Raw genomic sequence first — 25,658 nt, 5'->3', positions numbered from 1 at the left:
GCCTAGTATCTACCTATGAACCTACATTCTTCAGTTCAGAGCCTTGAGCCATACAACACAATGGCTTCAGAGGATAGTGAGTGCAGATTTGAACCACTCTTCCACAAGGATGCACAAGAAACTGATGCAAGCCTCTTACCCCACCCACTGCACAGGAGAAAGCCAATCAAATCTCAGATTTTCCCCACTGCACTGCAAGTTGGCAGCCTTTACATAATGTGACTTGAGTAGAAGGGCAATCATTCCTTCCCTTTGATTAACAGGGACTCGTGGGTTGACTTCAAGCACAAGTGAGATCACTGCCAGGGCATAGTCTTATACTGGACTTACTGCCATGTTGGCCATGAAATGAGAAACTGTTACATATATTGGTTATGTCAAACATGTTCAGATTTACAAAGATAAAAGGTAATTCAAAGTGAGATGCTTGAAAGAATGAGTGCAGTCAGTCAAGGGAGGAATCATGGAGGAGATGTGCAACAATTTTGTCAGTGTGCTTTGGGGAGAATGACAGTAGTGTTCCATCTTGGTAGCTAGGATTATCTGAAACATTACTTGTACGAGCCTCCCCTTCCAAAAGGGTTAAAAATCACTAGATTGTGACCAAACTGAACCACTTTGTGCTGTAAGCCACTAACAGTGCCACCTAGGTTATGATGAACATACCCCCCACCTATCCAGATTCACTTTGTAGTTTTCAGGAAAATCAGTATAGGTTGGAGTCACAATAAAGACAGACGTTTTAGTTGGACTTCATATACTTCAGAAATAAGTGCCAATGCAAAATCTGTTAAGTTTCAATTTTGAGTTTCTTAAAATGCCCCCATTTTTGGACCTTTGTCCACCTGGCATTGTTATTCAGGATTTTGGTCTTTGTCCAGATTTTTACACCAAGAGATAAGAGGTACAAGGTAAATTAAATTTGTCCTACATGCCATGTATTGCATTCTGAATTAATTTGTCTAGAACTTCCTGGAAGTAGAAATGCATGATTAGTAAAAGCTGCCACATTTCAGGTTTGATCTTCCTAACATAGCATACCAAACCAGTTCACTACTCCTGTAGCTACCTATGGGAAAGCTATATAGCCAGGCAATATTGTGAAGTCTGTGTACTCAATACATATCATACCACTCAAGTCTGAGGTTTATCATTTTATTATGATCCATTTGTGTATCTAATACAGCAGTCTCAATAAGTAGACTTGATTTGCTCACAAACAACATCTGTCACTTTTTTGAAGTCTGTTTTGGTATCTTCACCACATTTTTCAGCCATGAGGTCCAGCAGAATTCCACAAAGTATCTAAAGAAAGAGAAATTTTAGTCACGTCAGACAGTGCAAGAAAACAAAATCTAGTTTAGCAAAAGAATGGAACAAATGTCAGTAGTGCACATGACAGTTGGTCCTAGACAAACTGGATATTTGATTTGTTGGGCGAGTGCATTGTAATAGACAGCACTGATGGGTTCAGGATTAGGGTAAAAAGCACTGAAGGTTCCTCACCAGCACAGGGTGTGATATCTATCATACATGTTTCATGCTGCACCTCAAGATACCATGGAGCCCTCAGAATGTGTCATGTCACTATTGTAAATGGTGTGTCAGGAACTTGTCACCCTTAATGCAAACCTCATGATGTAGGCATGCTCTGCTACACTGCAACTGAAACTATGGCCACAGTAGCAGACCTCGTTGCCTCGATATAAAAGCTATTGTTTTGCTGCACTCACCCCCCCCCCCCAACCTGGGCCAGCGCAGCAAGTATGTGACACCCTCATACAGCCATCAGCAGCTTTTATGCCTAGGTTTTGAGTAAATGAACACTCAGCTGTCTACCAGGATAATGCACCAATCTCAGTGGACTACTTGAAGGTACAGCCCAAGTGAAAAGCATTTAAATGTTGTAATTAATTTTGTTACCTGTCCTTGTAAAATCTGAGGGCTAACCCAATTATCCCCAAGCATTTGCTTAATCTTATTCTAAAATGATAGTAAAAAGATAGCTCCAACTTGGGGTCTTTTAGTTTTACTATGAAGGGACAAGATAGTTTTGATTAGGTGTTATCTAAGAGTATGAAGATGTTGATGTACAACACCAGAAGAGTAAGGACCATGTTGGTCATCCAAGTCTAAAAACTGCCACATGTATTTACTGGCCACCTTCAACAGCTCATCTCACTACACCATAGTGAAATGTTAATATCCCTTGTGGCCAAAAGCTAGATTGATAACTTTTAGGGGTTTGGTTTGCTACACTAGTTTTATCATCCATGGCCTAGTGTCCACAAATCCATACAGGAGAAATAAGACAGTAGGTGGACTGGACACCAAGTTGGCCCTAGGTACAAGTACATGCATGTGTGCCTTCTGTGGAAGGTTGGGCACAGGGGGCTGGCAACTCAACACTGTAAAACTCCACTGCCAATCATGAGCAGGCAGGTGATCCACTGTGGTGACCCCTAACTGGGAAAAGCCAAAGATCAGAGTATTGAACACCCTTACAGGTTTTTAGAGAAGCCATGTAGTGAACTTCAGTACTATTAAAGTTTAATTGTTGCATTAAAACTTTAATGCAAAGCAGGATGTTTTCTATGCCCTAGCAGCAGACTACAGTAGCTCTTCTAAAGGGCCCCAATCACTAGTGCTTATAAGGTATTGCTGCGTGACTACACATTAGCTTTGGACTGTGTGCACATACCAGTGTGATGCCCTAGATACTCCTCAGGAAAGGTGTAACCAAGCCTCCATCCAGACACTGGGGCAATCTGTTCAAACTTACTCATTTTCAGACATTGTGGCCTTAATCTTTGTTACATACCAACCTCGCTCAAGCCTCTCACATGCATCTTTGTCAGATACCACCCTCTACATTATCTTGAGGGCCATATTTGTTGGAGATTGACTAGCCTGCCTGCCAATTACAGCATTTGCCATTGTTACCCAACTTTGAGACTACTGTGGGGCACATATCCAAGTGGATATACCTGTGTGTAGTAAAGTACAAAACAATTACCAGCCAAAATATACACCAGTAAAGCAAATACAAATTGTTCATTTGCAAATACAGAAGTGTGCATGTCACTAGCTTATCCAATCCCTTCTGGCCTACATGTGATTTCATTTTTTGCTGCTGTGGACTACATTTTGCAGCTTCTGCATTTTATTTATTTATTTTTATTTCTTTCAGCATTATAAGACAGGTTAATTTCCTGAGACAGCTTGTGGTGCCTTTACTGCCACAAAGGTTTGATATGGCAAGTGGCTTTTTGGATGTCAAGATACCCAGGGTATTTTTCAGACTGCTAGTTTCTTTATCCTATGAATTGCCAGCATTTTGGGGAGGGGACAGTTTTGAATGTTAGAGTTGTCACATACCAAACATCTATGGCCAAAAGGTGGCTTCAGGGACTTTTGGGCATTTTATTTGCTTGCAGAGTGGGTTTTCTGCCAAACAGGAATATCCTAGTATTAGGCATTACAGCTATTTCAGTAAAGTTTAATAAGTTGCAACACAAGATGCAGAATCACCACTAACATGAGCACCTCTTTTCAGAAGATACCTGGGTTCACCAAGATATACTAGCTTGTAAAACCCATTACTCTCAGCTGTTAACAGGCCTGAGTATCTGGGAGGGGCAGTTAACAAGAAAGTCTCTAGGAGGTAAATGCTAGAATCAGATGGGTTGAACAATTCCAAAGATGAAATTTAGGGTACAAGACAGCAGGTATACAAGTAGTAGTACTACTGTATGGTACAGAAACTTTGGCAGTAAAAGCAGATTAGTGGAGAATATGAACTGCCTCAGATGAGTGGTTGGATTTGCATCTGATGTCCCACACAGTGCATCCTAAAGTCAGGTATGCCAGGTAGGGGTGGCATAGCCTAGTGATTGGTCACTGACACCAATCCGATGCACAAAAAAAAAAAAGTGTAAAGCAGAATCTGCTCCCGATACTAAACATCCCAGCAAAGGGTGGCATTCGTTAATTGCCTATGTTTATCCCAGCAGAAATGTACTATTTAGTACCACTACTATCATTGTGGACCAATACTGAGATTTGAACACATCAACCACCCACTAGCTGGTATCCATCTTTAGTGGCACATCTGATATGCAGTCTCATCTCACTTTACTACCCCTCCATTAGGGCACTTGACTTCAACCCCTCACAAAGAGGTCAGTTATCCTTACTTTATGTAGCAGGAGCTCAGGCAAGTGAGTCTGTTAGCTGGGTTTCATGAATGACTGCATCATGTGGAGGACACCTTAGCCTTCTGTACCAAGGAACAATCCTGCAAGTCAAGCACCCATGTTAACTGTCCTGCAACTGCACATGCCATTCCTCTGTCCTACAGAAACAGAAGTAGGATTTATACTATTTGACTTTACTATCGCAGTCAAACAAGCAATACCTGCTTGGGTTTCCATACTATGGATGAGTAGCCATGCACTCAACTAACCCAGAACCACTAATGGCAGCATAATCCATGGAAAATCCCGACTAAATCTTCTCCTATATTACTAATCTCACCCTACATCCTGTATCTTCCTTTAATGTATCAACAATACTGCATACAAAAAAAAATTATGTAATAATTGATGTTCTTATATCAGTCATAATTTTGATATTAACTTTGTATTAACTCTGCATGCTTTCTTGGAGCTTTTCTCCCCAGGCCTCTACTAAAAATGGACGTGTCCAGCTAGACTAGCCCGGTCAACAAGTGTAAAATAAATTTGATAGTCTTAATCAAGGGAGAAAGGTTTTGGTTTTATGGCCCTAGCCAACTTGTCCTTTATTTTTAATTACCTAAAACCTTAGTACCATACCCATCTAAAAGTTAAGTTCCAGAGGAAAGTTGGAAGAAACTCAAGATCAATCTTAAAACTGGAAGATTGAGAAGCTGAAAGCAAACATACTTGCAAAATTTAAGGGTACCCCTCCCAATAACTGAGCAGGCAGGAGGCAAGCCCAATAACCTTACCCTGCTTTAACAGGCTATGATCCCCATCCCCTCTATATCAGAGGCTGCAAAAAAACTTTTCTGGCCTTTCATGTTCTGTACAACTTGGCACTCCCAAACTGAATCTGTGCCATTACACCATGCTACCGCCTCAGCAGATACATTAGAGAAGTTGCTGGAATAGTTTGCCGTTATGTATTAGGACTTCCTGAGTACCCATTAGAATAAGCCTGGGTGACAAGTTTTCTACACTATGTAGGAAGTTCATTAACGGGGAACAGTCCCCCCACATTAGCAGAGAGCACAGCAGTGCTTTTTGCTTTGCCTCATTAAGAGCCCTTAATTTCTTGTAGTGTTGCAGTTATTCTGCCAGGCAATTCATTAAGAGTACTACCCAAGGCTATGCAGACAAGTTACAATAGGATGAAATCATGGACAGTGAAATTAAGTTGAGCTGCTTCCTCTGTTTCCTACAGAAACAAACACTCATCTACACCAAAATGATCAACTATATTTGCTACATAACCAAACAACTTACTTCAAATTCCTTCACATCAACTTTTAGTTCCACAGCATGCTTCTTGCCTAAAGGCTCAATAATAGCTTTTAAAGCATCCATGTTGTCCACTTGCTGTACCATATCATTCAGCGCAGACAAAACTTTCTTGCCATGGTTCCGAACTTCTGATAGGCCTTCAAGTTTTGCAGCTGAGGCAGTTCCTGCAATGGACTGTAGTTCTTTGAAGTTTGTGAAGTAGCTCACAGTGTGAGGGTGCTCTTTGAACATTCTAGGAAAGGAAACAATTAAATATGGATGGATAATAGATAAAGTAACACTACATGGATGCAATTATAGCACTTTCAATTAAAGCAACAGGAGTCTGTGCTAATACTGGAGTATAGGGCAAAATCCTTGCCTATGCTCCAGACAAGTAAGCTTCACTTAACAGCTCAAACATCTGAGGCACAGGAGTGTTGGAAGGACATGCACTTTAGCACACAATAGTCTCAAGCAATGGCATTTACAAAGCATGGGCAGCAACTGATTCACCGTAGGTGTATGTGCCAGCATGCTCCACTGCATTAAGCCATAAAACACTCCTGTAAATAAGTTTTAAGAATATAGATAAACACTCAGAAGACAACCTAATGGTTATAGGAGCAAACTAAAGAGCAACTATGCAGTGTATTATTGCTAACCAGGAGTCCATAATCTAAGGAAAGAAAAAGTTTGGGGTGAGTGGAATTATTAACCATCAACATGTTTGTGCTATCAAATGGAATCAATAGAACAAGACAGAATAATTTGTTAACATCTGGGGGGGGGGGGATTGAAAAGTGCATACACAGTCCCCAATTATGCCTCTTAACTGGGCTGCAAGATAAACTAAGCCAATGCTTAAATAATCTCCCCAGTTTTGTACCAGACCCCTATGCCTTTTAGTTTATCCTGCAGCCCAATTAAGCCAATGCTTAAATCTCCCCAGTTTTGTACCGGTCCCCTGTTTTTAGCTTTGCCTAAAATTCTAAGAATGTTGAGAGGTATGAATCAAAACATTTTTAAATACAAAGGTTAAACCTAAAAACTAAAGTACAGCTTCAAAAAAAAAAAAAATACCTGCTCAATACAATTGCTCCATTGTCCTCAGCATTTACGTAAAATTTCTCCCAAACACTCTTGGCCTTCTGAATATCATCAGCAGCCAAAGCCATTGTTATTCAGCTAAAGTAAAAACCAGAAACAAATTTCAAAGAAATCCTGATGAAACTATAAAGCTTACAGCTCACAGCTGGAGGTATTTATATAATTAGCCATAGTACTTCTCCAATGAGATGTCAGAACCTGCAGAAATAGGTTATTGTTAGTCAGGCAAAGGAAAGTTTAACCCTTTCAGCACCACGCACGTTTGCTATACATATGGTCTATAGTACTACCTTCCCAGTCAGACTGCAGGCTGGATGGGAAAGGGATGGCTTAGATGGCATTTCAGCTCCCTGCTCTGGGGATGCAGATTGAAAAAGAACAATTATGTACAGTAAGTATATTAAAGGGTAATATTAACCAGTGATGAGACTTTTAGTGATTACAAAGAAGCTACTCCCTAATTTTGTAATAAGTATTGGGCAAAGATTGCAACTCTGAAAACCAGACAATTTTCTGTTGTCTACAATTTCCATCAGATTTCAGAATAACAGTGCAGGCTACCTTCTACATATTGTACACCAGCAGTGCCTGAAACTTCCACCTTTCATGAAACCCAGATATATTTTCCCGAGGTGTCTTCATTCATAGAAACTCCTGGGGCTTTAAATAAGACTTCTGCAACATTTATAACAGCAATATCAGGGGAAGTGATATTTTCTCCTTTATTATTATTATTCGCAAAGGTAGGACTATAAGCATTTCTACTCCATGAGTAACAGTTGGTGGGATTCATCATCTTGCTGATGTTACTCAGATTCCTATTTGTATCGGTCACTACAATCTCTCTTTATCTGGACAGTAACTGTAATGCCAGGGATGGCTACTTTTACTGCTCTTTGCTTCATTAATGAGACTCCCAGTGCTTGAATCTAGTTTAACTACTGACCAGTGATTGCAGTCTAGGGTCAAATACTGTTTGTATTAGCATTCCACTGTTGGTGTGCTCTGTGAAGGACATGGAGACTCAGGTAAGAAGTGTACCTATGAGACAGGGTCAGCAGGCCAGCCTGATAGACTGTTGTGGGGACACAAGACTGACCTATAACTACCACTAACACTGACCCCCAGGGACAAAAGGCATGTCTCAGTTGTAAGACCTTGTTCCAGATAGTATCCCAGAGCAGATGGTATATAAAGCTGCATGGACTTTAGCCTGAAAATGGCTTTTCAATATGATATATCTTGAGTTTTAGCGGTTTAAATGATACACTGACCTCTTCAACCTAGATGTTAGGCAACAAAAAAATTGGAATTGGTATAATTATGACAATTAATCCAAAAAGGTGCAAAGCGAGAGACGAAAAAGTCCACAACGAGATTTTATTAGCCAAAGAAAAGCCACAAATCAGACCAACGAAGAGTTCATAAACGCCTTAAATATGATTCACAGCCAGACCTCCCAACTGTCCCGAATTTCTCGGTTTTTACCGAATTTTGGGGTCCCAGTGAAGGGGTGCCATGATTCCCGAGTGGCACCCCTTCATTTCCGATTTTTTAAGCTATTTTTTAGATTCCGCACTTTCGGAGCTGACGTCATCACGTGTGCGATGACATCAGGTCCGTCAGCCTGTCGGAATTAAGCTCAGATGTGCGTGACCCATTTTGTAAGTCATTGAGTTGCCAGAATACTTGCGCGCGTCTGTCTGTTTGAATATGGAATACTCGTCTCGTCTGGGCAGATTTAACTGAGTATGGAGTCTTTATCAAGCCATGCTGCAGATTTAACACCATCACACAAGTCATGCAGTTGCCTGAATACTCGCGTGTGTCTGTCTGAATATGAAATACTTGTCTGGGCACTGGGCAGATTTAATTGAATATGAAGTTGCCTGTTTGAATACTTATCATATCTGAAGCAGATTTAATGCCATTTTCAGTCCTGCTGCAGATTTAATGCCTAATGCGCCGTTTTAGCTGCAGAGTGATTAGGATTACTGAGAAGGTGTGTGTGTCTTTTCAAATGGCTATGTTACTTAGGCAGCTTTCAGTCTTTAACGACATGCATGTAGGCATCACAGATTCACAGTGTCACATAACAGCACAGCTTTCCATTTACTTAGGCAGCTTGCAGAAGCTTTTTGCGTAATTACAAACTTGCCTTTTTACTTGTGGCAGAGGTGTGTGTGTGTGTGAACTTGCAGAAGCTTTTTAACTTAATGGCAGAGGTGTGTGTGTGTGTGTGTGTGTGTGTGTGTGTGTGTGTGTGTGTGTGTGTGTGAGACTTTTCAAACGGCTATGTTAGGCAGTTTTCAGTCTTAAATGGCATGCAGGCATCGTAGCTTCACATAGCGGCAGCTTTCTGTGTGTATTATTTAATGGCAGACTTGTACTTTAAGGAGGTGTGTGACTTTTCAAACTAATGGTATGCAGGCTTCACATAACGGCTGCTTTCTGTGTGTTATTTAATGACACTAACAGAAGCTTTGTGCTTAAAGGAGGTGTGTGACTTTTCAAACAGTTGTATTACTTTCAGCCTTTAAGGGCATGCAGGCTTCACATTATGGCAGCTTTCTGTGTTATTTAATGGCAGACTTGCAGAAGCTTTGTACTTGAATTATCAAACTGTGTTGCTAATACTTTCAGTCTTTAACAGCAGTTTTCTGTGTTTAACTTGCAGAAGCATTGCGTTTTACTGTTACTTTCAGTCTTTAATGGCAGCTCATACTTTTAGTCTTTTCCTCTTAAAATGTGTGTTTTTTTGGCAAATCTGATAGCTATTTAAGTTTCAGTCTTCCTATCTTTCAGGAAATGCAAGCAATGTTTAAAATGTGTCCCTGGTTTTGCCCCCCCCCCCATAAATGTTGGCTTTTTCCAAATTTCATGTGCTGCATAGCTCCTTCAGGGGGAGAAAAGTTTAGTGCTGCTTAAGTTATACCAAGTCTGTTTGTGTTAGTAGCACAACAGGCAAAATATTTGCTTTTGATGCAGAATGCTATGACTTCTACTCCCACAATATGTAGATGGATTGCTCATCTGAATGCATCCTGATTAGCAGCATGAATGTTACAAAGGTGACATAGCATTAACTGACAGCTGATCCTTAAATATCAGTTGATGTAAAGGATCACACTAAAATGTTCCATTGTGGATAAAAATTCCAGATTGCTGCTGCCATAAATGATAAATGGTGGCAGTGGAGAAGTAGAGGAACCCCACAGAGTAGAATGCACTGTCAGACTTCAGCCCTGGAGATGTTGAGCTTTAACTAACTACAACATTGCTACTGATGTTTGGCCTACAGACTGCCACAGAATACAAACTTGCCATATTCTCCTGCGAGAAGTGGAGGACAATGTTTACTTTTGGCATGTGGTGGAGCTCTCTAAATGATTTGTTTAACTGCATGTTATGCAAGATTCTGTAGTGCAAGTGCTTGGCTACATGACCCAATTTTATGTGTAGTATTTACTGTTAAGTCCATTGGTACGGAGGGCTAGTGATCCACTTAACCCCCACTCCAGTCTAGTTTTAAAGGTGGAAGAGGTTAAACACTGCCAGCCAGCCCTTACCAATGGATTAATGATAAATTAACAAGAAAATGTCAACAAAGAATATTCAGCTGTTGGGCTGCATAACAAGTTTAGAAGAGCATTTGGTGACTGTATGGAAGAATACTGGAGTAACGGGAACTCTGCTTACCTGGATAGGTCAAGCAAAAAGAGACTAAACTGAGTAATGGTAAGAGACATGTGTGTCTTCTAGAAATCATTGGTACTGTCTGCTGCATTTTTGCCTTTGTAAATGGGTAGGGACAGTGGTTTTTCATGTAAACTCAAAGAAGGATACTGAAATGTGGAAGTGCATACTTGCCCCTGTTTAAATGGAGCTTTTAGACAGTTGAAAGTTATGTTCTGAGCTTTGTCCAGATTTTTTTTTTGTACTAAGAGTTCAGAGAGCTATGATGAGAAGTAAGAAGATTTTTGTGCTAACAGTTCAGAGATATGGTGAGTGAGAAGTGAGAACTGAATTTGTATTCCCCCATTATTGGCTTTTTGTCCATGAGGTTAAGAGCTATGTTGAGAAGTGAGAAATGAATTCACTAAATGATTTCACTCTTCCTATTTTTCAGGCAGCTGCTGATTTGGGATAGTGGTATGTTGTTCTGAATGTAGTGCATAGTGGTATGTTGTTCTGAATGTAGTGCATAGAGTCCTGGGTTCAAACCTGCCAGTGAAATGCATGAGGGTAGCACAGCATTTTATTCTAGCAACTGTACAAAATGATACAAGCAATGTTTAAAATGTGTCCCTGGTTTTTGACCTTTTGTCCCCCTTCCCCCCAAAAAAAATGAAATTGAAAATAAGTGAGACGCTGTGCAAGATGCCTATGGCTTACACTACTGTCATTCTATTTATAGTGTGGGTGTGGAAGCAGACTTTTATGATGGAAAAGTTCTGAATTGGGCAGTTTTGTCATTATTGGTTCCTGTGTTTTGTTTCATTACCTACAGTACAGATTACTGGTAAAATGTTCAAACAGTAAATTTAAAATGCACTCTAACGTGTGTTGCATTATACAAGGAATATAATTTAATAAAGTCAGGAAGGTGTATAAAGAAAAGAACACATGTATGTTTCTTGTTTTGTGTGCAAGGGGCCTATGATTTGAAAACAGCCCAAAGGTAATCTTTATCCACCACTGGCCAGATGCATTTTCTTTGGATGTGGTGTGTGTGGGTTTCAATGCTGTTTCAATGAATGTGAGTTTCAAGGGTAAAGTTTAATGTCAAGCCTATTTTCATTGTGAGACAGTATTGCTTTGTTTACCAGATGATGTCTTTTAGTGTTTCTGCATTGTTGTGCTGTAAAATGTAAAAATAAAATTCAGATCATTGTAGAAGTAAAGCAGTATGCATACATTAGTAGTGTTTATGGTAAATGGGGCAAAATAGCCAGGTAACAGGACACTGGAATGGCTGCAGGGGGACTCTGGTGCCATGTTTTGGTTGTCTGTTCTTCAATTTGCGTTTGAAAGTTGGTATCCCACAATTCCACTGGAGTGGGTGGGGTTACATAATTATGTATGCAAATTAGATGTTAATCAGCGTACAGATTTGTACCTATTTTTCATGGGCCTTGTCCAGATTTTTGATGTTTCCAGGTTGAGAGGTATGTTCACAGCGTTTTTGTCTTATTTCACAGACTTCATCAGATAAATAACAGTGTAAAATAATGCCATATATAAAGTGGAACCAACCTAATAATTAAATGCCAATTACTCTAATTAATTAAAATTTTAAAGGGACAATTACATAAAAAGTACGAATGGACATGGACTTGTTCTCTTATATAAATCTCACAATATTTAAATACATAATGAAACAAAAATATATATTTCAGCGTGTAAATGTTAAAAACTTTGTTGTTGAACCTTTTGGTGAAGACTACAAGTTTTTACTTAATTATGTATTTAATACTCTACTTTCTTCTATAGTAAAGTTAAAAGCACACCAGTCTTTGTAAGTGAGTGCCATCTAGTGGCCACTTTTAAAAAAGTTTTTTTCAAAACCTTAACGCTTAGCTGCCCTTAATTTTAATAAAGGTTTTATAGAAATGAATTCATTTAAACCAGGGGGCTGGTCCGCTTGGAGAGTTATTTGCCACCATAACTCTCTAAATTCAATCATATCTCCCAAGGGGGAGGGGGAGATATTAAACATCCATTACCCTACTCGCCCCCCTGACAGTGAAAGATTAGGTGGAATTTTGATAGATGGCACTAAGAATACTTATAATAATTTTTCTATTTATAACTTTAGCAATACAGTAATAAAGGAGGAACATTTTACATTATTATCTAAAGGCTTTACGTTCATACCATACAAAAAGGGTGATATTTCTAGGAGTTTATTAGACATCAAAATGTTTCTAAGAAAGGTGAATTTAAACATTTTGTTATCTAAAAATCAGGAGGGGGATAAGGAGACATTCAAACGTAAAAGCACCTTCAACCCTCCCCTACACCCACAATTGAAAAATCTAGAAAAAGTATTAGAACTGGAGATTAGAAAAGAACAGAACACGATGTGGGGTAAGTGTAATTTAAGTAATGTAGAAAAGGAACTTTTGTACCAGCTGAAAGGTGATAAGGGCAATTTAAGTAATGTAGAAAATGAACTTTTGTACCAGCTGAAAGGTGATAAGGGCAATTTAAGTAATGTAGAAAAGGAACTTTTGTACCAGCTGAAAGGTGATAAGGGCAATTTAAGTAATGTAGAAAAGGAACTTACGTATGAGCTGAAAGGTGATAAGAATCTTAGGGTCATGAAACCAGACAAAGGGAGTGGGGTAGTGTTTATGGAAAACATAATATATGAAAGCAAGATGCATTCCATATTATGGGATGAATCTAGATATACGAATGTTTCTCTAAATGAGATTAATATTGCTTACAGTAAAATAGATTTCAGTTTAAAAGAAGTGTTACATGAAGAATTGATAGATTATAACACCTATCTTTATCTAAAAGTTGACAAACCCAAAACACCCACCATTTTTGGTATACCCAAGATTCATAAATGTGAAACGGATTCCCCTCCTTAAACCTATTGTTTCAGCTGAAGGGTCTAAAACTTATGGTATGGCTAAATATGTAGATCTAAAATTAAAAAGCCTTTGGCTCAACAACAAAATAGTGCTAAGGACTCTTGGGACCTATTAAGAGAAATTTCAGATGATTTGTATCACAACAACCTTTTATTTGTAACAGTGGACATTATTGATCTCTTTTCATCGATACCTTACAAAGAAGGGATGGAATTGTTGGAAGAAGTTGTATATGAAGACAGGGGTTTATCACAAAATGAAAAACTAGCTTGTATATGGTTGATGGACCTGATTTTAAAAACCAATTATATATATTTCAATGGTGAATTTTACAAACAAACACAGGGGGTAGCGATGGGAGCAGCTTGTGCTCCCACCTACACCAATTTAGTTTTGATTAAATGGGAGGAGAAGTACATTTTTAATACAAAGTATAAAGATTGTTGGACACTATATTGTAGGTTTCTCGATGACATAGTGATATTTTGGACAGCAGGTAAAGAGAGATTGAAAGATTTTATGACTTATATTAATAATACTACTGACTTTTTAAAATTTACCTACAATATTTCTGAACATAAAATGGCATATCTAGATATAGAAATATATAAAGAAGGCCAACACTTTGAAAGTAAAATATACAGAAAACCAACATTTTGTAATTCCTTTCTCCATTATGAAAGTGCACATCCCATACACTGTAAAAAGAATATTGTTAAGGGGCAATTTGTGAGAGGTAGCAGAATGACAAGTGCAGAAAGTGAATTCATTAAGGAATGTGATTTACTGCAAAGCATGTTTTTGGAGAGAGGGTATCCTTTGAATTTTATTACTATGTTTAGAGATGAAGTGGGTAAAGGAAGGTTAACTAAGTTTAAACCTATTTTGAATAATTGTATTCATCTGGATGAAGGTACTAGTGAAAAACAAAAAGGAAGATTTGAACAAGCCCTAATACTAGAATATAATGGAGTAAATAATTATGTCAAAAGGATATTTTTGAAAGAATGGCAAAGGTTCGTGTCCATTTCTGACATAGAAAATATAGCCCATATTTCACACAAAATTATTTACAAAAATTCTAGTAGTATTAAGGGTATTTTAGAGAATAAACATGGTGTAGTGATTAATAAAGGTAGGCAGGGTACCTATAAGTGTGGCCGATGTAACCAATGCCCCTACATTCTTAACATTGAGAAGTATTATTTAGAAAGTAGGGACAGATGGATTTGTAGTGTAGAATTCTATAATTGTGACACCAAAGGGATTATACATCTAGCTCTTTGTAAAATATGTGGTTCCTTTTATGTGGGTAAATCAGAGAGGAAGCTTAAAAAGAGAATATATGAACACATATATGAAATATCAGTAAGGAAAGAAACCAATGCCCTATTTAAACACAGTGTAGAATGTAAAGATGCCACATATGGATTTATGGTTTTAGAACAGGTTAAAGTTAATGTCAGGGGTGGCCCTTGGGAAGATATGATTGAATTTAGAGAGTTATGGTGGCAAATAACTCTCCAAGTGGACCAGCCTCTCTTAAAAATCTAACTAAAGACTCTCCTACCTGAAGGAAGCTTTCCTGAAAACTGTACAACAAACAATTCACCTGGAGTCCAATCTACAATTGGCTAAGGTTAATACCTTAAACTGTATTGTAATCCTATATATACTTAGTCTGCTGAGCTGGGTCTAAAGGCACCTTTAGTCTGTCCCCATAGTAATCTGGCTCCCTCTCTGTTTTTTTAATTAACCTAGTTGACCCTACCATTCTATAATATTTTTACTAAATCTAAAAAGTGAACCCTGAACATTGTATTTTCAGTCTGTCCTCCCACTCCCATACATAGCCCTGTAAATTATTCTCAGAATCCATATACTGCAGCTAACAAATACCGAGAGGTTTGACTGATTTTTTTTTCCAAAAACCTTGCGGTCTAGCTCGCCCCGCTCCGTTCACCTCACTACGCTTGGCTCACTCCGCTCCACTCTCTGCCCCTAATTTCCACTCACCCCCACTACTTTTACATTTATTCTACCCCTAATCACCTGATCAGTTATCCAATCATTAATTCCCTAACCACTAGCTCATCCCACTGATCCTACCTCCCTCCCAACCTGCACTCCAATTACATCCCACACTGATCCCACTCCCAACAACACACCTCCACCCTTACACACAACCAACCAGGAATCCTTCTCACTCAAAGTAGAATCATGTTACCCACACTCATCCCTTTCACTAGCTCTGCTATCACTAACCTTCATAACTTCTGTACAAACAGACCAACCACTGCACAATTACTCCTATCACACCACCCACACAAGTCCACCCACCCTCTCAAACCTACTCACACTTCTACATCTGCCCCACAATCATAAATCTCACAACTACATATTACTTACTAACCAAAGTGACACCATCTCATCACACTAAGAAAAACACACATAGATCAAGCTCACAAACAATTAATATTAAAAAGCACATACTGACACTCCTACAAACTCTGCTAACCTCAGGTGACATTCACCCTAATCCAGGTCCCGTCTCAGCCAGACAAATATCTGACCTGCTGATCCTAAATCTCAACATAAGAAGTATCACCAACAAACTAACAGACCTACATTCATTCATAGCCCACTACAACCCTGATGTACTCACCTAGAGAACTGGCTTAAAACCAATATCCAAGATGAAGACATTCTCCCCCCTGCGTATAATACACTTAGATCTGAACAAACATGAAAGGAGGAGGAGTAGCCATTCTCTTTAAAAACACCCCTAACCTCCAGCTCCTGCACACCACACCACCCACTTTTCAAAATGCTGAAGTCCTATCCATAAGAAACACCAAGAAGATCAGTATAATATGCTGCTACATACCACCAGGCAACAGCTCACTCATAATAGAAGACATCCTACACTGGACAAGGGACAATCTACCTCAGAAAATAACCATTCTAGGAGACCTTAACACCGTCTGGGCAGCCTGTAACTCCAGCAGCCCCTCTACACATATCAATCTGTATGGGTTCTCTCAACTAATTGAAGAACCAACAAGAATAAATAAGAAAACAAAGAAAGAATCCATACTGGACTGGACACTAGCCAACTATCCCAAACAAAACTATACAGTAGGCTGTCTCCCATATGACCTAACTGATCATCTCCCCACCTTCCTTCTCCACAAACACTCCAATCACCCCAAACCAGTAGTCTACAAACTCGTAGGGGGTGACCATAACCTTACCTCACAATAACTAAATACTGTCCTAAGCCACTGCAACTGGGAACCACTATGGACACTTGGGATAGATCAGGCAGTAGACTACTTCAATACTACCTTCTCTAACATCCTTAACAGTCTAGCTCCCAGACGAAAGATCAGAGTTAAAACCAACTACGCACCCTGGCTAAGTAAGGGACACTAGAGCCCTACTAAAAGCCAGAGATAAAGCCTGGAAAATATGGAAAACTGACAAAACCCCTAGCTCCAGGCAACACTATCAGCAGCTTAGAAACAAGGCCAAGGCTGAATCCAAAATAAACAAGCAAAACTATTTTCTTACTGCCCAAAGCAAATATTCAAATAATCCACAAAAATTCTGGCATGCCATTAACTCCATACTAAAACCAGGCAAAACCACTACTCCAGCACCCAGCTCTACTAACAATACCCTAGACATAGCTTCTCAATTTAATAACCATTTTACCAAGTCCATCTTAGCCCTGTCCAGTCAAATAACCAAAAACAATCTACTTCAATCACAACCCAACCTATCCCACATAACCCGCTCTTTTAGCCTATCACTGTACCCACCTCAACTATCAAAAAACTCCTCCTAAAACTAAAACCAATCACACTAGCAGCTGATAACATACCTGCTGCATACCTAAAAATGGCTAGTGACTCCCTATCATATCCTGTCTCCATCCTCATCAACTGCTCCATACTAGAATCCTACATACCCAGACACTGGAAAGTATCTCACATCATTTCTCTCCATAAAGGAGGTAACTCCTACGAATTCTCCAACTACCGACCTATTGCCATCCTTTGCCAACTATCCAAAATTCTTGAGAAATGCATCCACTTGCAAGTGATGACATTTCTCAACACACACAATCTACTATCTACCACACAACATGGTTTCCGTCCACATCACAGCACTACCATAGCCCATCTATCCTTCACTAATCATATAAACCTTCACAGAAATGATAACAAATATGTATTGGCCATTTTCCTAGACCTCTCAAAAGCATTTGATATGGTCTCCCACTCCATTCTACTAGACTCACTAACATCACTATCCTTCACCTTCTCTACTATAGCCTGGTTCAGAAGCTACCTTTCTGACAGGCAACAATCAGTCCAGTGGAAAGGAACTCTGTCTCCACAACTTCCAACCACCATAGGAGTCCCACAAGACTCTATACTGGGCCCACTATTGTTCTCTATTTTCACAAATAACCTCAGTAGCTCTATACAACATGACACACTCGTACAATATGCGGATGATTCAACCCTGATCTGCTCCACCTCATCCCCCTCTACCCTACATACACTCACTCAAGATACCTTTAACTCATTAGAAAAATGTATATAAGGTATCCAACTAATTCTAAATCCCAAAAAGACAAAACTGTTACTATTTACTCTTAATAGAGCAAAAAACCCTCTCCTGTACCATAACATCAAAGGATAGCACCACCATCTCCCCGTCTAACCACACAAAACTTCTGGGCATTGAAATAGACAATAATCTCCACTTTGATGTTCACATCTCACATACCATAAAACTAGTGCACAAATTGCTAGGCTCCATATTCAGGCATAATTCCCTTTTCTCACAAAAAGCAAGAGTCACTCTTGCACAAACCCACCTCCTCTCAACTCTATTATACGCAGCAACAACCTTTACCCAAACCAGACAATGTGACCTAGACAAGCTAGAATCATGCAACAATAAAATAGCAAAGTTTCTACTAACTCAACCTATAGAACCCATCCCTGTACTGCACTAATAGAACTAAAATGGCTTGAGCTACCACAGCTACCCAGCTATCACCAGCTGGGCACAGCCTACAATATTCTTAAATATCCTGACAAAAAACCCTCATTATCCAACCTACTTCCTGTCTACACTGCATACCGGCACCTAAGATCTAGTGAAAAATCTCTCCTCTCCATCACCAAGGCTAACAATAATGCAGGGAAAGCGCTCTACTCCCACACTGTTACCAGAAAGTGGAACTCTCTTCCCCTATCCATGTCCACTGCCCCCTTCACATCCATATTCAAAAACTCCCTCAAATCACATGTTCTCAGTACCTGGTTATGCCCTTGTATCACATAACCCTACCCACACTGCTATTAACTCCCCAAACTGCCCTCTGATCACATGCTGGATCTCTGATCCCCTGTTGGCTTGGCCATCTGAAAGAGTACTTTTAACAGTAGAATCTTACTTGATATATTTTCTTCTCTTGCCAATGTATAACTGACATTGTCTTTTTACCTATGTTCTATATCTTCTTTTACTGGAGTGTTTTTATTAATTTCGTGTTATATTACTATGCTCAGCATACATGATGTAGATGTACGCACACATGGTCCTGCTTAAAGGAGAAGACTCCACAACCATGGAGAGAAGTTTTTTTTTTTTTTGGTAATTGTTGAAGCCTCCTGGCCAGCCTGCAGGTAAAAAAGTGGGAGGGTGCTTTCCCCTCCCTCTTAGATTATAGCACCCTATGGCTTATTTATTCATTTTAATTTACTTTTCTTATTATGCATTTGCATAATAAGAAAAGTAAATTAATTAAAATAAATAAACACAAATTGTGTCCTTTACTAGGCCTATGCCTAAGGCCAGCTGTACTCAAGATATAAACAAAACTCATTCACCTCCAGCTAGCTATCACACAAGTCCAAGTCTTAAAAAAAGGTAAAAGTACTGCACTGATGAGTCATGACAATATGCCTGGATACATCGTATATAGCATGAAGCATGGTTTAGCCACCCTCCCAAACACACTGTTAAATCTCAGCCTCCATACAGGTTTTGTAACAGTTGAGTGGAGCGCAGCTACAGTCATTCCCATACATAAAGGAAGACCTTCCACAGACCTAGGCAATTACAAACCTGTAAGATGCCAGATGATCTAATTATAGTTCTGAAGGACACTCACACTAGGATCTTCAGCTACTCATAATCGATGAACAAAATGTGAAAGTTGTAATTTCTGAATAACTCAGTTCAAAAAAGTGTAAGCTCTTTTAGGCTGGATGCAGATTAGATTTCATGTGTGTGGACTCACTGCTGCTACAAAATATAGTTTTTGCTGACATTATGAGCAGGATTCACGAAGGCTTGCACGGAGTGTAAGAGACGTGTAAGACTCCATGCAAGCCTCGTGATCCAGGAACAGCCCGAAACTCCGTGTAAGAGACCAGCTAAAACGTCTCTTACACGGACTGGGCGTGGATATGCTAAATCCCTCACTTGCAGCCGAAAGGCATGCAAATGAGGTAGAGTAGCGATCCACGAAGCAGAAAGCAGCCTGTGTAAGAGCCGTTTTAGCTGCAGAAATGTACTCAGTTGACAACTGAGTACGTTTCTGCAAAAATCACAATGGATCCATGTCAGCCCCAAATAAAGGGTGCATATGTGTCAGGCAGCATGCCAATGGCCAAATATGTGGCCATTGGCAAGGTACCCCGATGCAAATATGAAAAATATGGGCTGCGCTGTATAAAACATAAAAATGAAGGTTATAAACCGACAAATGTGGGTTTTATGCAATACATGGATTTACAATGCAGGGACCAACAGACCAAAAACAACATGGCCACCGTTTAGTGGTTGCTAAGGGGGGAAGCTGAGTCTAAGACATGTAACTAAGCATTAGTAGGCAATCTGATGTAAATGAGTGTTAGGATACTGAATTCCACTGTCACATAGCAAATGAGCACATTCTGAGTAGTGTAAGAGATACATAAGGGGGAGGAATAGAGTAGGAGATAGGTGACATCACAGGGGGGAATGGTAGAAAGAAATGCAGTTCATTGGAGGTCAGTGTTACATGACAGATATCAGACACAGATCATGGAAAGAGTAGTGCCACATTATAAGCATGGGAAAGTCAAGAAATGGAAGGTGTACACTGTTACTTACACCAAAGTTTCTTGTTGGGCGTGCATGCGCACGTGTGAGCGCCATGAGGTGCGGGTAGGACAGTGTGCACACGTGTAGGGCAGACTGAGTATGTGGGAGCCTGTTGGCAGACTTGTAAGACTGTTTGCCCTGGTGTGCACGTGTTTTAACCTGAATAAGCAGATTCTGAACCATGTGTGCGTGTGTAAGCCACTGTGAGCATGTTTCTGCTGGTATGCACGTTGCTCCCCCCTGAGGAAACAGAAAGGAAAAAGGAAGCAACAGAATTAGTAGGAAGCTAGCAGGGAATACTGCTGGAGCTAGCAGATGAAAACAATTAGAAGCAGGCAATTACACAGGCAGAATAGTAGCTCAGCCAAGCACTTAAAACTCTGCAAACAGCAGTGCAGGATGTATCTCTCAAGAGACACTGCAAGACAGGAGTAAGCTATTAGAATTAAAAACTGAAAAAGCTGAACTCAGAGCAGAAATGCTAGGGGCTGCCATAGCTGTCATAAGGAGACATAGGCAGCTTTAACAGGTGGCACAATTACTGCTGTCATTCCAAGAGGATCTAATGTCTGTCTGCTTGGGATGTCATGCTTGACAAGCCGTGCTGCTGTTCCAGGGATGGCTTGCACCTGTTACCCCTGGTCGTCTGGATATTGGATAAAGCTTTTGCCACCTCCATAGAGCCTTACGTAGGCAAGGCTGAAAAGACTAACCCACCACCCTAGAAAACATAAGTGGTAAGAAACATAAGGGTAATGCTGACCAATCCCAGACGTGTAAACTGCAATATGCATGCTCCTGAGGCCCTCCCCAGTATGGAGAACATCGAAGTCTGTGCAGTGACAGAAACCTGCTGCAAGCCTACTGACAGCACACCAGCACACCAGCACTACCAGGTTATACCTCATATCATGCGTTATGGCCCCAAAACCTGGACCAAAACATAAAAGGAGGGGGAGTATCCATATTCAGCACAGACACCCATACATCCAGGTAACTGACAATGCATGAAGCATCGGAGACCACCCATGTGCACCTAACCATAGGCAAAACTGCTATACAGTCTGTAGCATGCTACAGACCACATTCTCTCACACAGGAACCCCACCCAGATGTCCTGAAGACACTGGACAGTATGAATGTCCCACCAAATACCAAACAAGGTACTCACAAATTACCACATAGGTGGTAAACCATTATGTATGGAAGGAGTAATCCGGGACCTAGGGACACAAGTGGACAGTAACCTGTTATGTGACGCTCACATTGCCAATGTGGCTAGGAAGACTGTCTATATTGGACACCGTATCATGAAAGGATTCACATCTACATCAACAGAGGTCATTGTGCCCCTGTACTGTTCTCTTATCAGACCCATAATCTAGTACAATGCCTCATTTGAGATGTACCTTACCTGACACCTGCAGCGGTTAGAAAGACCTCAAAGGTACCTCACCAAGAGGATAAAGGGTCTCAAATATATGTCATATGCTGCCTGGCTGTAGACACCCCAGCTGAATGCAGTCACATACACAGAGGCATTGTATGTCTGCTGTACAAGGCCATGTCCAACACAGGAGTAATAGACATGCTCCACCCCAGAAAAATCAAAGCCATTGGAGCTGTGAGAGTGATAGATGTCAACCTCAACACATAATGAAATAGGATGTGCTGGAGGGACAGATACATAACCCAGAGGCTCCCCACACCCTGGAACAGAATCCCACTCCATGTTAGGCAGAGCCCCTCACTGACACTCTTCAACAGGAATATTGCCAAGTGGATGGATGATCGTAGATGTACACTGGGGGTCTTCACTGTTCACGTCCAGACAGAGGCACAGTAAAGTAAATCATAAATGGCCATAATATTCACATAGCAAGGGGCGGCGAAAGACACACACACTCTGGCTAGGCTTACAAATGCCCTAGGGTGGATAGCCTAGTATGAACCTATGAACCTATGAAGATACAAATTGTACAGGACACTAAGGATAATCCCAAGGCTTACTCAACTGATGGTAGGAACCATGTTGGGAATTCACAGATATGCTCTGAATCACACAATATTACAAACAACATACCAAACACACACACATATTGCCAACATACAACGTGACAGGTGCAGTGCAACCCCCCCCCAGAATTCAAAATATCTATCCCAGCAGACTGCTGGCCCCCTGACATTGCAGATGCTGAGGTAACAGCCAGCATCTACAAAGCAAAACACACAGCAGCAATGGTATGAGATGGTGTCCTGGGCTGAGTCCAACATGGACTCCAAGAAGAATGGAATGCCAAATCACACTACTGCTCAATGTCAGCCTTACCACAGGATATGTACCCAAAGAGCAGTGTACAACAGTGGTCCTTCTCAACAAAGGTGTTGCCTGAATGGATACTGCAAACTACCACCCCAGAATCCTGACAAGCTTGGTCTGCACAGCTATGGAAAGGATCAGCATGTACCGCAGACATAAATATATTGGGGACCTACTGACATTGGACCCTACCCAGTGTGGCTTTCTTAAGTGCAGATCCTGCCCCTAAACATGTTTGACCCATTTGAAACAGTCATTAAGGTCATTGATGAGGGCAATGTGGTCCATACAGCGTAGCTGGACCTTGCAAATGCTTCCATACAATACCCTACGTGTTCATTATAGATATGCTCGCCAGCTTAAATATAAACCCCTATGTCAGTAGAGGGGTTGCAAACCAGACCAAGGACAGAACTGACATGGTCAGACATGCTGCAGCCATGTCAGACTACAAACCAGATATAAGTGGCATCCCACAAGGCTTGGTCCTGGGACCTCCCTCGTTTGGTATATATCTCCCATAGGTACAGGCCAACATGGAATGACTGTGTCTGAACATGTATGCAGAGGACTACAAACTGTCCACCATATCTGACCTTCCAGCTGACACAAGCATCCCACAAAAGGGCCACATAGAAACAGACAACTGGTGCCATAGCCATGTCAGCAAGCTAATTGCAGAAAAGTGTATAGTCGACCCCCGTGGATATACAGTAAGTGCCCACCAATTACCACATAGGTGTTAACCCATTACGTACCTAACATGTATTGAGAGACCTGGGGAAACGAGGTGATAGATATCCTGCATTGGACAAACATGTGGCTGTAGTGTTCACAGAAACATACCATATACCCACCTAATCATGAAGGTTGTCAGATCTAGATAAGGGGAGGTCATTGTGGCTCTGCAGTCATCCTTCATCAGCGTTACAATTGACTACAATAGCCCCTGTGGGATGTACCTCAGCAGACACCTCCATCAACTGTAAAGTCCCCAACAGTACCTCACCAGGAGTAGCAAAGAGCTTGAACAGATGCCATGTGTTGCCTGATTAAACAAACTGCAGCTCCACACACTGCCATACTGCCCACCCAGAGGTAAGCTGTGCCTGATGCATAAAGCCATGTCCAAACTGGAATCAATGAACATGCTGCACCTTGTACAATCTGAATGGCAGTGAGCTATACACATGAGAGACCTGAACCCCAGCACTGACATACATAGGACAAGCTGTACTGCATGATCCATAACACAGAAGCCACCCCCACTCATGAGTAAACTCCCAGTACAGGTTATCCATAGAGTCACTCCTCGATTCACCGCAAGAGGAATCGTGATGAGTGGACGGGAGATGGTAGATTTACCCTGGGTATCACTGTTATGTCACAGGTAGACGGAGGCACAGTATACTAACCATGACATATGTTATGGCAAACTCCACTTACAATGTGTGTTGAAGGACAAACACACTCTCCGACTAGCATTAGAAATGGCCTAGGGCACATCGCTACTGTTTGCCAATGTACACCTATGTTGTGGAATACACTACCAATGTTGGACAAGCCTGGTATAAGTAGTTCATATCTGAACATAATGCAACATGGTCAGATGTGCACAACTGGCCCCAAACCAGGCTGTTGTGCTCACTATGGAAATGTAAAGCAGTGATAGGACTAAAGCCCAGTGTACTGTCCACCACAGTGAAAGTACTGAACCAGTACACTATACGGTACTACAGTGTCAGGTCAGTATGAAAGGATGTTGACAACTGTATGCAAAGTATCCCATGCAAACCCTGCAGGAACAGTATAATCCCTGTTGTGTTCACACACAAAGCAGTTGGACAGTAGCTACACAACATGACACACAACACACAACCATAAACGGGAGATATTGTTGAAGTTCACACACATCCACAAATGTGGTGGGCTGCAGAGTTCAACATATGGAAAGCACACACTGGGCATGCTCGCACACTTTGATAAATGAGACATATGTCAGACAACATGCCATGGGAAGGCTGAACTGGGCATGCTCACACACTTAGGCCAAATCACAGTTTAGCAGTTGGCCACACCTATCTGGTATGTGTACGTGTTATTCCAGGAACCAACCACATTACAGCAATCTGCCCAGTGCACACAGTTAAATGACTACAGAGACATACGTGATATAGTGGATCCCTCCCATATGCAAACATCTTCCACAGATACACATGTTGTTCATACAAACAGGGAATGCTATGGCAATGAAGACCTGCAAACAGTCTATCAGCAACAAATAATGTGCATTTGACAATTAAATATATGGGTGTAGAGGTCAACACTAGGCTGTTTGCCCTAGGGAATGACAGCTTAGCCAGAGTGTGCTTGGCGTCTGCCTCCCCAGTACAGTAGGCTACTGTGCCACTGTAAAGTAGGTCACATAAGGCATCGTGTGAGACTAGTGTGCTGTGCCTCTGTCAAGCAGGGACACAGTGGAGGTCCCAGGGTTTGAATGTGCTAAGCCACATCCATGTTGTTGGTGTGTGCTAGAAGAGGGTTGTTGAGGACCTCTAACAGTAAGTGGGCATCAATAACAGACTGAGGGGAGCCTTATCTGCATTGTCTGGACAATTTCACTGTCAACACTGTGTCGTGATGAATATGTGGGATTGAAGTGTCATGCCAGTACTGTTCACAGATGTCCTCCCTCTGTAGGCTACAGCTCTGCAATGTATTAGCTCACTCTGTCTGTTGGACAGCTCATATATGGCTGGTGTACACCTGACAGGTGTCCTGTTGTGGAGCAGTCATGGTTATATTTGGGATAGCATGATCAATGCAAACCTTCCACATGCTCATAGAATGCAATTGTCAAGGATTATGCAGAGTGGCCAGTATACTCCCCCAGCATGGGTCCTTTGAAGTCTTTCACCCCAGTCTTCGCAAGTGTAAAGTCTGTTT

General features: G+C 40.9%; 1 protein-coding gene across 1 annotated transcript; it reads right to left on the bottom strand.

Moving 5' to 3' along the window:
• Positions 1 to 1,141: 1,141 nt before the first annotated feature.
• On the bottom strand, positions 1,142 to 6,755 carry LOC122813873 (cytoglobin-1-like). Its single transcript, XM_044086416.1, has 3 exons — positions 6,588 to 6,755; positions 5,508 to 5,757; positions 1,142 to 1,305 (listed from the first exon to the last, which is right to left on the bottom strand). The coding sequence occupies exons 1-3, from the start codon at positions 6,680 to 6,682 to the stop codon at positions 1,192 to 1,194; spliced, it is 459 nt and encodes a 152-aa protein (XP_043942351.1). The 5' UTR covers positions 6,683 to 6,755; the 3' UTR covers positions 1,142 to 1,191.
• Between the last annotated feature and the right edge of the window lie 18,903 nt (positions 6,756 to 25,658).

Source organism: Protopterus annectens, chromosome 1.part1, assembly GCF_019279795.1.
Source record: "Protopterus annectens isolate FY-2018-M chromosome 1.part1, PAN1.0, whole genome shotgun sequence".
NCBI lineage: Eukaryota > Metazoa > Chordata > Ceratodontiformes > Protopteridae > Protopterus > Protopterus annectens.
The sequence above is the reverse complement of the archived record's forward strand: the minus strand, read 5'-3'. Positions and strand labels throughout refer to the sequence as shown.

Excerpts from the sequence above, each read along its gene's own strand:
- LOC122813873 (XM_044086416.1), bottom strand. The coding sequence starts at position 6,682 with ATGGCTTTGGCTGCTGATGATATTCAGAAGGCCAAGAGTGTTTGGGAG. Across the intron at positions 5,758-6,587 it reads GGAGCAATTGTATTGAGCAG|AATGTTCAAAGAGCACCCTC; the intron begins GTATTTTTTTTT and ends TTCCTTTCCTAG. Across the intron at positions 1,306-5,507 it reads TTGATGTGAAGGAATTTGAA|ATACTTTGTGGAATTCTGCT; the intron begins GTAAGTTGTTTG and ends CTCTTTCTTTAG.